The sequence below is a fragment of the Tiliqua scincoides genome, chromosome 5, assembly GCF_035046505.1.
Source record: "Tiliqua scincoides isolate rTilSci1 chromosome 5, rTilSci1.hap2, whole genome shotgun sequence".
In the NCBI taxonomy this organism is placed as follows: domain Eukaryota; kingdom Metazoa; phylum Chordata; class Lepidosauria; order Squamata; family Scincidae; genus Tiliqua; species Tiliqua scincoides.
This window is the reverse complement of record NC_089825.1, coordinates 101,213,539-101,227,765: the sequence shown is the minus strand read 5'-3', so window position 1 is coordinate 101,227,765 and position 14,227 is coordinate 101,213,539. Positions and strand designations below refer to the sequence as shown.

Here is a 14,227-nt window from a genome sequence, read left to right as displayed (position 1 = left end):
ACACAATTGGCTGTGGGTACTTGGCCATGCAGGAAATGAACTCCTCCTAGTCCAAGATGCTTTGTTCTATTTACCGTTTCAGATATGTTCTAGACACCTACTCCACACAGTTTTCCTTGCTCTGTTTTGGATCTGTACCTAGTGCTTCTTTCTGTACACTGGAGGTGAAAGAACAAACAAGCATGATGTGTTGTCTCTGCCCCCTGGAGTTGAGTTGCCCATGAATCATAATGGCAGCTGCTGCAACTTGCCCAGAGCCATTTTTTGAGTCATTTTGAATTGAGTCCGAATTTAACAAAAAAAGCAAATGACTTGGGGCACTAAGGGCCTTGGGGGTGGGGGAAGACATTCCAGGGCAGGATGAGGGCAGGGAAGTGGGGGTGATTAGCTCAGGAGGGGGTGGGACCAGTGGAGCCCCACTCCTCCAAATCTCATCCTCTGTGTCAGGCTGCAAACCCGACATGGAGGCTCTCAAGTGTATGCTGGCAAAATAGCTGGCACAGCCTTGAGAAGCCCCATTGTGGGGCCTGGGGCTTTCCTTGGGAGAAAGGGACAAAAGCCATTTTGCCCCACTGCACCCAGGGGTAGAATTTGGCTGCCCAGCTCCAATCCCATGAACGTGGGAATTAGTTCCACTGAACTCAGTGGGACTTACCTCTTGATAGAAAATTGTAGGATTAGTTAGACTGAGGTTCTATCCATACTTACATGTTAGTCGTTAAATAAAAAGTGGAGCTTATTACTTACTGTGGACCTTACTACAAGCCTATGCTTGCTTACCCAAAAGTGTATCTAAGTTCAGTGGAGATTACTCATTTGTAACTGTTGGAGATAATGGGCAAAATAGAGAGATAGCAGAAGCGCAAACCAGCTGCTGCAGTGTGCAGTGCTCAGAGCACAGGGAAGAATGCCAGAAAAAGGAGGCAAGACCTAGGGAAGTCCCAGCACCAGAGTCTATTTACAGGCAGTATTTACAAGCAGAAGGCAGTTCCAGAAATTGGCAAGCAGAGGCAGTCCAGCAAACAGTCCAAATAGTCAGCAAATCAGGTATCAGTCCAGCAGAGATTCGTGCAGCAACTCACTCCTACAACTCACACAGTGGAGTGTGCTTGTTGGACATTTATACTCCTGTCAGCCAATGGGAAACACTGTGACCTCATCACTGAGGAATATTGCATCATCCTGAGTAGGGATTGCATCAGCTTTTCCCATCTCTCCTTGTTCTGTGCAATGAATCAGCACTTAGCCCTGATTGGCCCTTGCCCCATTGTCTGACAGGTAGGCTTACATTTGCTTACACACAACAGCAGTCTGGTAGGCCTGCCTTATCCAGCCACCAAATTGCCTTACTGTATGGGGCACATACTGGGCACATACGTGTTTAGGAGTGCAGCCCTAGGCTGCAATTCTATGTGCACTTAGGACCCAATCCTGAACATGTCATAAGGCATGTTTGAAAGGACTTACTGTGGGCTCAGTGCCAGAGCTAGCCCAGCACGAGACCGTGCTTGGCCAGCTCCAGTGCTGGGCCCGCGTTCCGCTGCCTGGTAGTCACCCCCACTGCCAGGTGGCAGAGAGGTGAGTGCAGGGGGGAAGGTAGGGGGAAGGCGTTCTGGGGTGGGTGGAGGTGGGGGAAGGGTGGGGAGAGGGCAAGGGAGGCGTGGCAGAGGAGAGAGCAGGGCGGGAGTGGAGTGGGACCAGTGGAGCTCAGCAACACGGAGCCACCACAGAATCGAGTAGCCCCATTGTGGGATTGCTTCCCTTACTTGGGGGAAGGGGATAAAAGTCCCCTTCTCCTGAGAAGACGGCGATAGCTGCCCAGGGCATGCTGGATGCTGTGGCAGCCATTTTGATGCCACAGCAGCCCTGTGCTCTGGGTAGCTCAGGAGTGGCCTGCCCGTAGGGAATCAGCTTCATCAAATTCAAAGGAGCTAACTTCTGAGGAAAGATTTCTTTATTTCGTAAAATACCCTTAATATCCCATTGTTCTGCAGTAAATGAAACAGAGCCGCTTACAAATAAAAAATCCAAATACAATTTAAGACCAAAAATTAAAAAAAAATATAATACATTGCAAAACACAATAGAATAAAAACACAATTAGGTCATGTTATAATTTTTTTCACTGCCTTTAAAAATTCTTATCTCATCCGTGTGTTTTGTATCATCTCGAGTGTACAGAGTAATTGGCCTCTGGGGTATGGAATTCATATTTTTTCAGTAATCATCAACCCACTGTATATGTTCATATTTTCAGCAACCTGTAGAGCCCTTCTGTACCTCAAGAGTATTGTCCCATGCTAATTGCATGACTGCTTAGACAGAGACTGTATATTCCCTACTTCTAGCATTGCAGTATTCTCTAGATTTCAATATCACAAGGGTTGAGGTTCCGGTATTTGAACAACTGGGATTTCTAGTGTTTGCCTCCAGTAATATATTGTTGAACAAAGGGGGGTTTCCAAATGATCTGAAGAGACCAGATCTCCTAACATGTTTTTCATACTGCTGTTGTAGCATTATCATTAAATGGATGGGAGAAGTTAGGTCTTTTTTAGAGATACTAAAGAATGGGTAAGTTCATGGTGGGAAACAATCTACACAAAGAAGAATGTAGAAATCAAATCTATAACTAAAAAGAGAAAAGAAATTCAGCCTCGGATCACGCTCTTTGTAGCAGTCACTTTCCAGAATTTCAGACAGGGGTCTTTTTCAGGTCTACCTTGAGAGTTTCTATAAGTTGAATAAATATTTTTTTGGAGACTGGCAGGGAGAGTCTGTGCATGCCTTAGTCTAGAGCTGAAATGAAATTTTTGTTATTGATGCATTCTGCTCACAATTTATTCTAATAATGTCAATCAAATGTCATTTTGTTTTCTTGTGTAAAAAACAAAGTGATGGCGAATGAGACAGCAGTGAACAAGTTCATCTTAGTAGGTCTCACAGATCTCCAAGAACTTCAGCATTTCCTCTTTCCTCTCTTCCTTTTGCTGTACCTCTGCAGTCTGTTTGGAAACACCCTCATAATCATTGTCGTCCTGGGAGAGCCTCGCCTCCACACCCCCATGTACTTCTTCCTCAGCAATCTTTCCTGCTTGGACATCTGCTATGCCACAGTCACTGTGCCCAAGATGCTGGCTGGGTTTCTATCAAGGCCCCAGGTCATCTCTTTCACTGGCTGTCTAGCCCAACTCCATTTCTTCCATTTCACAGGAAGCAGTGAAGGTGTTCTTCTGGCAGTCATGGCCTATGATCGCTACGTGGCTATATGTAACCCTCTGCGCTACACCACCATCATGAACAAGCATGCCTGCATGTTCTTTGCCGCAACCACTTGGACCATTGGATTCTTTCATGCACTGATGCACACCGTGATGACTTCCCGACTGCACTTCTGTGGACCAAACCTGGTCCAGCACTTCTTCTGTGACATCAAACCACTCCTGCGATTAGCCTGCAGCAGCATCCGACTCAACATTAGCCTCCTCAATATTGTCACTGGCTCCGTTGTCATGATCCCTTTTTTTCTCACGTTGCTCTCCTACCTCTACATAATCACCTTCCTCCTCCTGAAAGTCCGATCACGGGAAGCAAGGTGGAAGGCTTTCTCCACCTGCAGCTCCCACCTTACAGTTGTGTCTTTGCTGTATGTCCCTGTCCTGTTCAACTATTTGCCCCCCTCCTCTGGAGATTCCCCACAGTGGGACATGTTAACCACCCTCATGTATAATGTAGGTGTCATGGTATTGAATCCCCTCGTTTACACCCTGAGGAATAAGGAGATGAAATCAGCCATATGGAAAACAGTGATCAGAAAGCTCTTTCCTGATAGCATATGAAATGAAATGTCTGTTTATTGCAGGGGTGTCAAACATAAGGCCCACGGGTGAATGCAGACCCTGGAAGCCATTTCTCTAACCCCTGTTATAATGAGGCTCTCCCCGAGAGATAATTGGGCTCTCCTGTATCTTGAAAAGATGAATAAGGTTTGCACATTTTCTCTTCTGTCATTTGCAGCTAATGAGTTTTTATGTAAGAACGTCATCTGATTAATGATTCATTTTTTCTGCAACTTTCTGCTTAATGATGTCACTTCTGGCCCTCAGCAGACCCCATGAAATCTAACTTTGGCCCTCTTTATGAAATGAGTTTGTTGGTTGGTTGGCAACCTTCAGTCTCGAAAGACTATGGTATAAGCCTAACAGCACCCGGTATTCCAAGGTATTCTCCCATCCAAGTACTAACCAGGCCTGATCCTGCTTAGCTTCCGAGATCAGATGAGATTGGGCATGCGCAGGGTATCCCTGGTTAATTGGGACTTAGGAGTGAAGTGGGAAAGCAGCAATACAATTATGCAGAAGGTGATCTGAATGTGTAGGTATGAAGGCTCTCTCTGTATTATTGGAGACTCTGTTCATACAGCCCTTATATGTGCATAGACTCCATGCATGCAGATTGACACTTGAAGACAGGGGTGGAAGAGCAAGTATGATCCACTCTCACTCCCAGCACAGAGCCTGTACACAGATCCTGAACCATCTGAAAAGAACTATTAATGCCAGACAGATCTTCCTTTGTAAGAAACCAGGAATCAGTGGCATTATTAGGGTTTGTATCACCCAATGTGGGAGACCAGCGTGTCACCCCCCCCTTGTTGGACTCCTCCCATGCAGTGGGCATGGTGATGCACCATCGCCCTGCCCCACTGGTTTTCTTCCTATAACTTTTGATAGAATACAGCTCTTTCAACACAGTTTGCTTCATTGCATTCTGCATGAAATTACACATCAAATGATATATAACATGATGATATTATTTGAAAATAATACGTGTAACCCAGTGTGTCCTGCACCCCCCACTCCCCCTAGCAATGCCACTGCCAAGAGTGGAGAATTTCTAAGAAGTTCCTCAGAAGAATGATCTTGGAAGATAATCAGGGTCAGGCCTGGTTAGTACTTGGATGGGAGACCGCCTCAGAATACCGGGTGCTGTAGGCTTACACCATAGTCTTTCGAGACTGAAGGTTGCTAACCAACCTCAGAAGAAGAGCAAAGCATTGGCATAATAAATAAAATGGAGATCACCAGTTCTTTACAAGATTCTTTGCAAAATGTTGTGCCGGGGGGAAATGCATGATAAGTTCATCATTACTTATTGAACATGTATAACGGAAGTTTCGCAGGAATCAGAAACATGTCCAAGTAGAACACGATAGCAACTGTAAACAAGAAGACTACTTTCATTCTACATGAGGATTCATGAAGCCTCCAGTGCTATCCTCCCTGTGTAAAGACTGGTCAGATGCCCAAAATTTGTGTTAGGGAAACTATAAATAAATAGACTATTTAGTATAAATACGGGGCCAATCCTATCCAACTTTCCAGCATCGATGCAGCCGCAATGCAGCCCTGAGATAAGGGAACTAACAAACTCTTACTATGAGGAGGTGTCTGTGACTGTCCCCTCCCTCTGCAGGATGCAGCAAATGTCCCATTGGCACAGCTGCATTGGCCCTGGGAAGTTGGATAGGATTGGGCCCTAAGTGTATCCTAAGTGAAGGCACAAAAATGAGTATTCCCAACTTTAGAGGCCACTTTAGAACTGGGAAACTTTACTTTCTCTCATGGTAGCATTAGGTGATACAGGAATTGAACCAGAAACTGGTCATTTGAGACTGAGCAAACTACTGTGTGCCTCAGCCACAACAGGATACACAGCTATGCAACACCAGCCCCCCTGACTGATAGATAACATGAGGGCTCTAGACCAGGGTTTCTCAACCAGTGATACTTGTATCACTGGTGGTACCTGAGGTGGTGTCTGGTGGTACTCATTGGACCTCCACTGCCTGACTGTGGAATCAGCAACATAATGTGACAAACAGTAGTAGGAGGTTCGGCTCCACAGGCAGAACTCTACTGTACGCTTTTCTCATGCTTGAAAAAGCCCTCTCATCTGCCCTGAGTCCACCAGTGTTTGTTGTGCTGCATCTGGCCTCCCAATCTGGAAGTAATTGGTGATGACATAAGCACATAAGTAGGCCATTGCCCTGCTCTCAGAGGTGAAAAACACATACTGCAGACATTGGAATACCTGAGGGGGTCTATGGGGGCAAAAGCCCCAGGGCACTACACCTGTGGGGCTTGCAGCCCTGGCCACCCCCCATTGTCATCCATGCACCCCGCCACTGCCTTTGGCTGTCCTTCTGAGGCCTCCCTCCCTCCTTTGGCCTCCCTCCTGAGGCTGGGGAGACTGCATGTGACCTCCTCCAGCCATCCAGAAGCCTTCTGAGGCCTCCAGTGGGCTTTTAAACATGATTTTCCTATAAACAGAGGAAGTGACATTCAAAGACGTTCCAGAGGCATTAGAAGGCCTCTGGAGGCTTGGGGAAGCTGCATACGACCTCCCTGGCCTTCAGAGAGCCTTCTCAGGTCTCAGGAGGGCCATTTTTCCAACAATTTTTCCGACGAAAACTGGAAGTGATGTTTAAAAGCCCTTTGGAGGCCTCAGAAGTTCTCTGGTGGAGGCTGTGTGTGGCCCCAAACACTCTGGTAAAGGGTGAGACCAGCGGGGGGCGGGGTGAGCATTCTGCAGTCCTGGCCCAGGTGGCTCAGGGACCGGGCTTGCAAGTGGGTGCAGGAGTTAGCAATTGAATTTGTACTCTTCGCAGCTAGGTAAGTTTTATTGCAGCATTATGCCAAAATACTTTTTACTGTAAAGAGTGTTCCAACTACAGCAAATTATTGAATATGTGAGAAGAGCACAGAAGGAGTAATGGGCAAAACAGACACTCCAGATGGTGAAGGCGATCTACATTTTCTTGGAGCAAGCGTTCCCATTTTAAATGGTGTTGGAGATAAAAGTTGAGGGGTATCAGATCGGAGCCATCAACACTCAGACCAGAAAGAAGACTGTAGCCAGAGTAAAATTCCAAAAAATTTTTAGTGCGCGCGCGCACACGCACACACACACACACACACACATACACACGATTAGATAGACATCTTCTGAACACATACAGTAGTTACCCAACAGCCTTATTGCCATAATTGCTGTCACTTTTCTGAGAGTTGATGGTTAGTTTCATTCAAAGAATAGCTTTATCCAGTAACGTAGCAAGGGTGAGGTGGAGGGGCAGTTCATCCCAGGTGAACTTCATCCAGGTGTCAAGTACACCCAGGGTGTCAAATGTGCCACTGGTATACCTGACCTCCCCTGGGATCTCAAAGTGGAGGTCAAGTCAACCTTTCACTTTGAGCAGCTGCTCAAAGCAAAGGGTAGAGTTGGTGGAGGTTTGATATACTGACAACTCAAAGCCAGGGGTAGACCTGGCCTCCGCCTTCAGATCCCCTGCTGAAGGCTAGGTCTATCAGCCTCTTGAAGTGAAGAGTACACCTGACTTCCACAGGGGGATTTCAAGGTGGAGGCCAGGTCTATCCCTCCCACCCTGGATGTCCAATACCCTAGCTACACCACTGTCCTTTTCATTCCCTTTGGGATCAAGGGTTTGTGAATGTTTGTTTGCACTGAGCAAATTCCCTCATTTAGTTGCACAGTCTCTCCCAAAGAGAATAATTAAAGGAATGATTTTTGTTCCTTTGTGATTATTTCAAGCAGCAGGACTTTGATAAAAAGGACTATTTGTGGGTAAACACAGTCACTCTCTGCTCTAGCATTGCTATTTTCTCCTAAACGCCCTTGACAGAGGACTAAATTCACTCACACGTGAGCTGGAAGGAAAGGCTGGATAAAGAGATCTCATCCATTAAAAATGCAAGTATAAAGAATAACTGATTTCAGCAACATCCCCCCCCCCGCCTTTAATGATTTGACTGTTTGTTTGTTTGTTTGTATGTTGAGTTCTGGCTACAAAAAGTCTTCATGTTCTTAATTTCTTCTTTTCCCCCTTCTGAATTGTAAAAACAAAATATTACAACCCTGAGAAGTCTTGAGTGGGGGAGCACTGCCGAAAAATTAGTTATATCTATGCGAGGACACGCAGACCTGCACCAGCTATTTTGCTAGCGCAGGTCCAAGTAGGTTCTCTATGCCATGGAGGTTTGCCTAGAGGAGACTTTCTGGACTGCCGCCGCCACCACATGTTGCAGCGGTAGCCATTTTGGTGCCACTGTGTTGCTGGGAAGACTACAGTACTATGTATGGGCCCTTAAAGACTACAATAAGAAAATATGAACATATTTCACCAAATCAAATAATCTGATTCCTTGGATGAGAAAGTAAGAAGTAATGATACTGGAACGTGCTTGTCCTTTTGGGATGTTGTTCAGGCAGTTGTCAAACACAAAGCAAGGATTAAAAAGAAAGAATTCTAAATCAACTTTGGCAATTATCTACTCCACCTTCTCATACACAAACTTTGCAACCTAGAAACCATCCAATATCATCCATTATGTCTACCAGGGGTTTAAAGAGGTGGGTGGGACCTGTTCCCATTTCTGGTGGTTTTTGTTTGATGCTTTTCCATCCACTTTATTTTTGACATTCTTTCTTTGTCAGCATATTTATGAAATATTATGTGCAATGATGACCTATTTCAGTAGCAATCCTTCCTTCCTAATATTCCTCTCTGTATTTTCAGTGATGGAGAATGAGACCCACGCACGGGAGTTCATCCTCATGGGTCTGACGAATGTCATGGGGCTGCATACCTTTCTCTTCTGTCTCTTTCTGCTATTCTACCTGGCCAGCATGCTAGGAAATGCCGCCATTTTATTCATAGCGTTGGTTGAACCACGACTCCATACCCCCATGTACTTCTTCCTCTGCAACCTCTCCTGCCTGGACGCTTGCTACTCTACAGTCACTGTACCCAAGATGCTGGCTGGCTTCCTCTCGGGACAGCAGAGAATCTCTTTTATTGGATGTCTTTCCCAGCTCCACTTTTTCCACTTTCTGGGCAGCAGCGAAGCTTTATTGCTAGGTGTTATGGCATATGACCGCTATGTGGCCATATGTAATCCACTCCGTTACACCAGCATTATGAGCAAGAATGCATGCATTTTTTGGGCAACGGCCACTTGGACCACTGGGTTTTTCCATGCACTTATGCACACCGTTATGACTTCCCAGCTGAATTTCTGTGGTCCCAACTTAATCCAGCATTTCTTCTGTGACGTCAAACCCCTGTTGAGATTGGCTTGCTGTAGCACCACTCTCAATCTTAGCCTCCTCAACATAATTACAGGACTAATTGTTGTGCTTCCTTTCCTCCTTACATTTCTTTCCTATGTCTATATCATCCTGTTTCTCTTCTTGAAAGTGAAGTCTAAGGAAAGTAGAATGAAAGCCTTTTCCACTTGTGCCTCGCATCTCACAGCTGTGACTTTGTTCTACACGGGAGCTATCTTGACCTATGTTCCTCCCTCCTCAGGAGAATCTTTGGAGCAGGAAATGATGGTCACCCTCATGTACACTGTTGTCACTCCAGTTTTGAACCCCCTGATTTACACTCTAAGGAACCAGGAGGTGAAAAGTGCACTTAAGAAATTAGTAAACCAAAAGTTCATGCCTTCATAATGAATGGGGAAAAATTCTTTCTTCTTGTGATCCAACGGAGATGGATCACAATAGTACACAAGAATAAAAAAAAGGTACAGAAGATTTCAACAGATCCACATGTGCAGGCAACTAAGGGCCCAATACTATCCAACTTTCCAGCACCTGTGTAGCTGCAATGTAACCCCGAGGTATGGGAAAAATTGTTCCCATACCTTGAGGAGGCCTCTGTGACTGCCTTCCCACTACAAGATGCAGCACATACCCCATTGGCACGGCTGCACCTGCTCTGGAAAATTGAATACGATTGGGCCCTTAATAAACCATTTGCCAGTTGGATTGCTTCTTTCAGTTTGTGTCTACAATGTATTTGGAAGGGAGATCTTGTGAACTGTAAACAAATGTCACAACTGTCTAGTTATAGTTAACAAGACAGGTGAAAATATGTGTGATTTATAGAAAGAAATGTTGAGAATGTTACAGCAAGGGGGAAAATATGTGTGATTTATAGAAAAAAGTTGAGAGTGTCACGATCAAGAGTAGCGTCACAATCAAGTGTCACAATCAAGAGTAGTGCTGGTGCAAAGCACTTTACAACACTTTTGTGACAGCATGTGCCAGTGGTCCACTTGTGAAGCTTGTAACTTCAGTGTTCTCTTGCTGGCATCCTTCAGTCTCGGAAGACTATGGTATCGCACTCTGATAGTGTTCTGGAACAGAGCGTCCTCTCCAGTGCGCAAAGCCTGGGTCAAGTAGATATGGAGGATAGACTGTTACCCATGCAGCAAATCCATGTCGCTGAAATGGTCCAATGGAAAGGCAGAGGCCAATACGGTTGGTTCCAGCGACGTCGCAGGAGTTGCCAGAATGTGACTGTGTTCAGCCATGAACTGTCTCCGGGACTCCGGCTCCAGATTTTGCCTCGAGGTTGACTCCTGAAGCCTTTTCCATAACTGGATGTAGCCACAAGGCAGTGGAGGTTTGAGGTCAGAGTTTTCCTTCTCTTAGATGAGCTGCCTTCCCAGGCTAACAAGTCCCACCTACCCAGTGGCTGTTTGGTCGCCTCTTGCGACAAGTACAGCCAAACTGAGGGCCTATTCTTATCCCCAGCCCTCTTCAGTGTTATCCACCCAAATTCCATGAAACATCCACTCCCCTAACTCCTCAAGAATTGAGACAGGTAGGATACAAATAACCCATTCCCCAAGCATTTAAATAGTTGCCCATTAATATTTGTATCCATTTTCATTTCTGTTGATTTCAATGGTTACTCATTCGAATGTCTGCAATTTTGAAGTTTTTAACCCAGATTTCGAAACTGTTCAAGGATTGTTCTATTCCTTTAATGCAACATACTTGGTGGAAAAAAAAATATCATAGAAATTGAGTGCAATGAACCCATTGCCTACATACCACTCCTCCAATAAATTTGTGAGACAAGATATTTGAAATATCAGTAGAACCATGACTTATTCCAAAAATACTGGTGACCAATTCGTCATACCTTGCAGTGAATCCTAACCCCACTTTAGTGTGGGCTCCTAACTTGGAGGAGAGAGACGGCTATTGTATTCCCCCCCTTTTTGGGCAATCTTTCACTGAATCTTACTCTATGATTCTGTTTTGCTCTTATGGCCTGGAATGGCTCCGAAGGGGACGGGAAGGGGCTGATGGCATGGCTCATTCAGGAGCCTGCAAAAACTGAGTGTTGTGAAACCCCAGCTATGCTACTGCTGCCCTCCCTCTACCATTCTGCCTCTCACTCACACCCTCCCAGGGTGACCAGATGTCTTCTTTTACCAGGACAAGTCCTCTTTTTTAGCCTCATGTCCTGGAAGAGAACTTAAATAACCTCCTTTTCCCAGTGAGCGAGCTCCTGCAGGCAGCACATAGCCTTCTTGTAATTAATAATTGTGTAATATAGCTTTAAATTTAATAATAAGGATTATAGTGTTTAAATTAACCACAAGAAATTAATATACAAGTGTTTTTAGCTTTTATTTAGTCGTGTCCTACATTTTTCTTGGATGTCCTACATTTTGGAGTGCCTTGTACCCTTTTGCAGTTATGCCATCTGGTCACCCTGCCCCCTCCCCATATAGACATTCCCCCATTCCTCCCCTCCTCACACCTGCAGCAGCATGGAGGGGATTGGATAGGGCTGTTAGTCATACCTAAAGTGTCATTGATTTTGATGGCATCCAAAACCTGTGGTTCTTAATGGCTGAATAAACTGATCTCTGCACCATTCTGCAGATTGATTGATTGATTGATTGATTGATTGATTGATTGATTGATTGATTGATTTTGATCCTGGACTCATTTTTGCAGATTCTGAAGATGTCTGATGCAATGCGGTAAATATGTTTTCTTCTGAAATACCAAAGAGAGCATGTACAGTTGACTGATCAGTTGCCCTATAATTATTAAAATAACCATGACCACTACGGGCTACTCCCTTGGTGTCGCCAGTGACCACTAGCAAAACTACTAACGAAATGTCAGCAAATGCTATTAATGTCTCCTCTGCTCTTTAGAACTGAGGCTAAGACAAGACTCCATCAGTCTGTTAATTTACGTTGCAAAATCTGGGTTTCAAATCAACCCAGTAACTGCTCATTCAAGGCTGTAATCCAATATATTCCGCACTTCCCTGAGTATGTCCCATTGAATTTCACGGGGCTTACTTCTGAGCAGATACAAGGGTCGCTCAGAAAGTAATGCACCACATTTTTTTTCTTCAACAATTATTTATTGAACACAATGAAACTTACACACAAGAAAGAATGATGTTTCTTCTACACTCCCTATTTTTCCACGTAATCTCTGTCCAGTTCTATGGCCTTCCTCCAGCGAGACACAAGGGCATGTATGCCCTGTCGGTACCACTCCTTGTTCTGGTCACGAAGCTATTTCTGCACTGTGCGAATCACCACTTCGCCATCCTCAAAATGTCTTCTGTGAATGGCATCCTTTAATGGCCCAAACAAGTGGAAGTCTGAGGGAGCTAGGTCAGGGCTGTAGGGTGGATGGGGTAACACAGTCCAACCCTGTTTAGTGATGTGTTCCAAAGTCCTCAAACTTGTGTGAGGCCGAGCATTATCTTGTTGAATCAAACATTCACCTGGGTTGTTATGGCGCCAAAGTCACTGGAAGCGCTTCTTGAGTTTGGTTAATGTCTTCACATAAGCTTCAGAATTAATGGTACTGCCTCTTGGCATCACATCAATGAGTATGACGCCCTCACAGTCCCAAAACACAGTGATCATGACCTTACCGGCGGAAGCAGTTGCTTTGAATTTTTTCTTCTGTGGAGATTGAGGATGACGCCATTCCATCGACTGTCGTTTTGTTTCGGGCTCAAAATGGTGAACCCAGTTTTCATCACCTGTCACAATCCTGGACAAGAACGCTTCCCCCTCATCTTCAAAACATTTCAGCAATTCAGAAGAAATGTTTTTTTCTGAGAGATTTGTGGTCCACCGTAAGACAGCGCGGAACCCATCGTGCACACACTTTTGAGTAATCAAGAGCATGGATGATTGCATCCACACTTCCTTTGCTGATTGACAGCTTTAACGCCAACTGCCTAGTCGTTATACGTCGGTCCTCGTGAATGAGCACATCAGCAAGCTGCATCTTGTCAGGTGTGACAGCCGTGGATGGCCGTCCCGAACGCTGCAAATCTTGGAGCTCTGCCGAACCGCCTTCTAATGGCCTCACCCTCTGTGCCCAGCGACTAACCGTACTTCTGTCGACTGCAGATTCTCCATAAACTGTACACAAACGTTTGTGAATGTTACCAACAGTTTCTTTCTCCGCAGTGAGAAATTCAATGACAACACGCTGCTTGTAACGTACATCACTTACAGACGCCATTTCGAAACACTGCTGCAGCTACGCTATCTGTCTGAAGAAACCAAAAATTTGTGTGCGCACTCCTGAAAATTCAAGTAATGTATATCTAAAGTTTCGCATTCGTACCATTACTGTGGGCTGAGAAAAAAAATGTGGTGCATTACTTTCTGGGCGACCGTATACCCAGAATTGTGCAGCAAGTTAGACTGTGATACCAAGGGAGACTCAAATGTCCACGTGGGTACAGGCAAACCTGATGCTTAGAAATAAACATTCTGCGCAAGATTGTGGCATTTGTGGTGTTAGCATTGGTGCTGCTCTCTCAGGTGGAGTACGAGGCAGTTCCTGTTAAATGCACTATCCATGATACTCTTTCTATACTTCACCAGTATTATAAGCTGAAGTCTGGGTAAAGAAGGTATGGAGGATAGGCTGTTACCCAAGCAGCAAATCCCTCTTCTCCACGTCGCTGGAATGGTCCAATGGAAAGGCAGAAGCCAATACGGTTGGTTCCAGTGGCGTCGCAGGAGTTGCCAGAGCGTGACTGTGTACAGCCACGAACTGCCTCAGGGACTCCGGCTCCTGATTTTGCCTCGAGGTTGACTCCTGAAGCCTTTTCCACAACTGGATATGGCCACAAGGCAGTGGAGGTTTGAGGTCAGAGTTTCCTTCTATTGGTGGCATTATTTCTCTGAGCTACATATTTTCCATTCCTCTGTCCTTTGAAAGCCAACCTTCTCATGAACACTTAGAGGAACTTGCGTAAGTAGCTGGGATGTGTAAGGTTCAGAGGCATCGCTAGAGGGGGGTGGTGCACTAAGTTTTGCAGAGAGCCTCCCTGCAGCATGCAAGT

At 45.3% G+C, this 14,227-nt stretch overlaps 2 protein-coding genes across 2 annotated transcripts; both read left to right on the top strand.

Moving 5' to 3' along the window:
* The first annotated feature begins 2,897 nt into the window (after positions 1–2,897).
* LOC136654202 (olfactory receptor 12D1-like) lies at positions 2,898–3,839 on the top strand. The gene has a single exon (XM_066631125.1). It carries the CDS (start codon positions 2,898–2,900, stop codon positions 3,837–3,839), a length of 942 nt encoding a protein of 313 aa, XP_066487222.1.
* Positions 3,840–8,601: 4,762 nt separating this feature from the next.
* LOC136652662 (olfactory receptor 12D1-like) lies at positions 8,602–9,537 on the top strand. The gene is made up of 2 exons (XM_066629589.1): positions 8,602–9,163; positions 9,281–9,537. The coding sequence occupies exons 1-2, from the start codon at positions 8,602–8,604 to the stop codon at positions 9,535–9,537; spliced, it is 819 nt and encodes a 272-aa protein (XP_066485686.1).
* The last annotated feature ends 4,690 nt before the right edge of the window (positions 9,538–14,227 follow it).

Bases quoted from the DNA above. Each gene is read 5' to 3' on its own strand.
- LOC136654202 (XM_066631125.1), top strand. From the start codon at position 2,898: ATGGCGAATGAGACAGCAGTGAACAAGTTCATCTTAGTAGGTCTCACA.
- LOC136652662 (XM_066629589.1), top strand. From the start codon at position 8,602: ATGGAGAATGAGACCCACGCACGGGAGTTCATCCTCATGGGTCTGACG. The intron at 9,164-9,280 runs GTAGCACCACTC...TCTTCTTGAAAG, and splicing joins CCTGTTGAGATTGGCTTGCT to TGAAGTCTAAGGAAAGTAGA.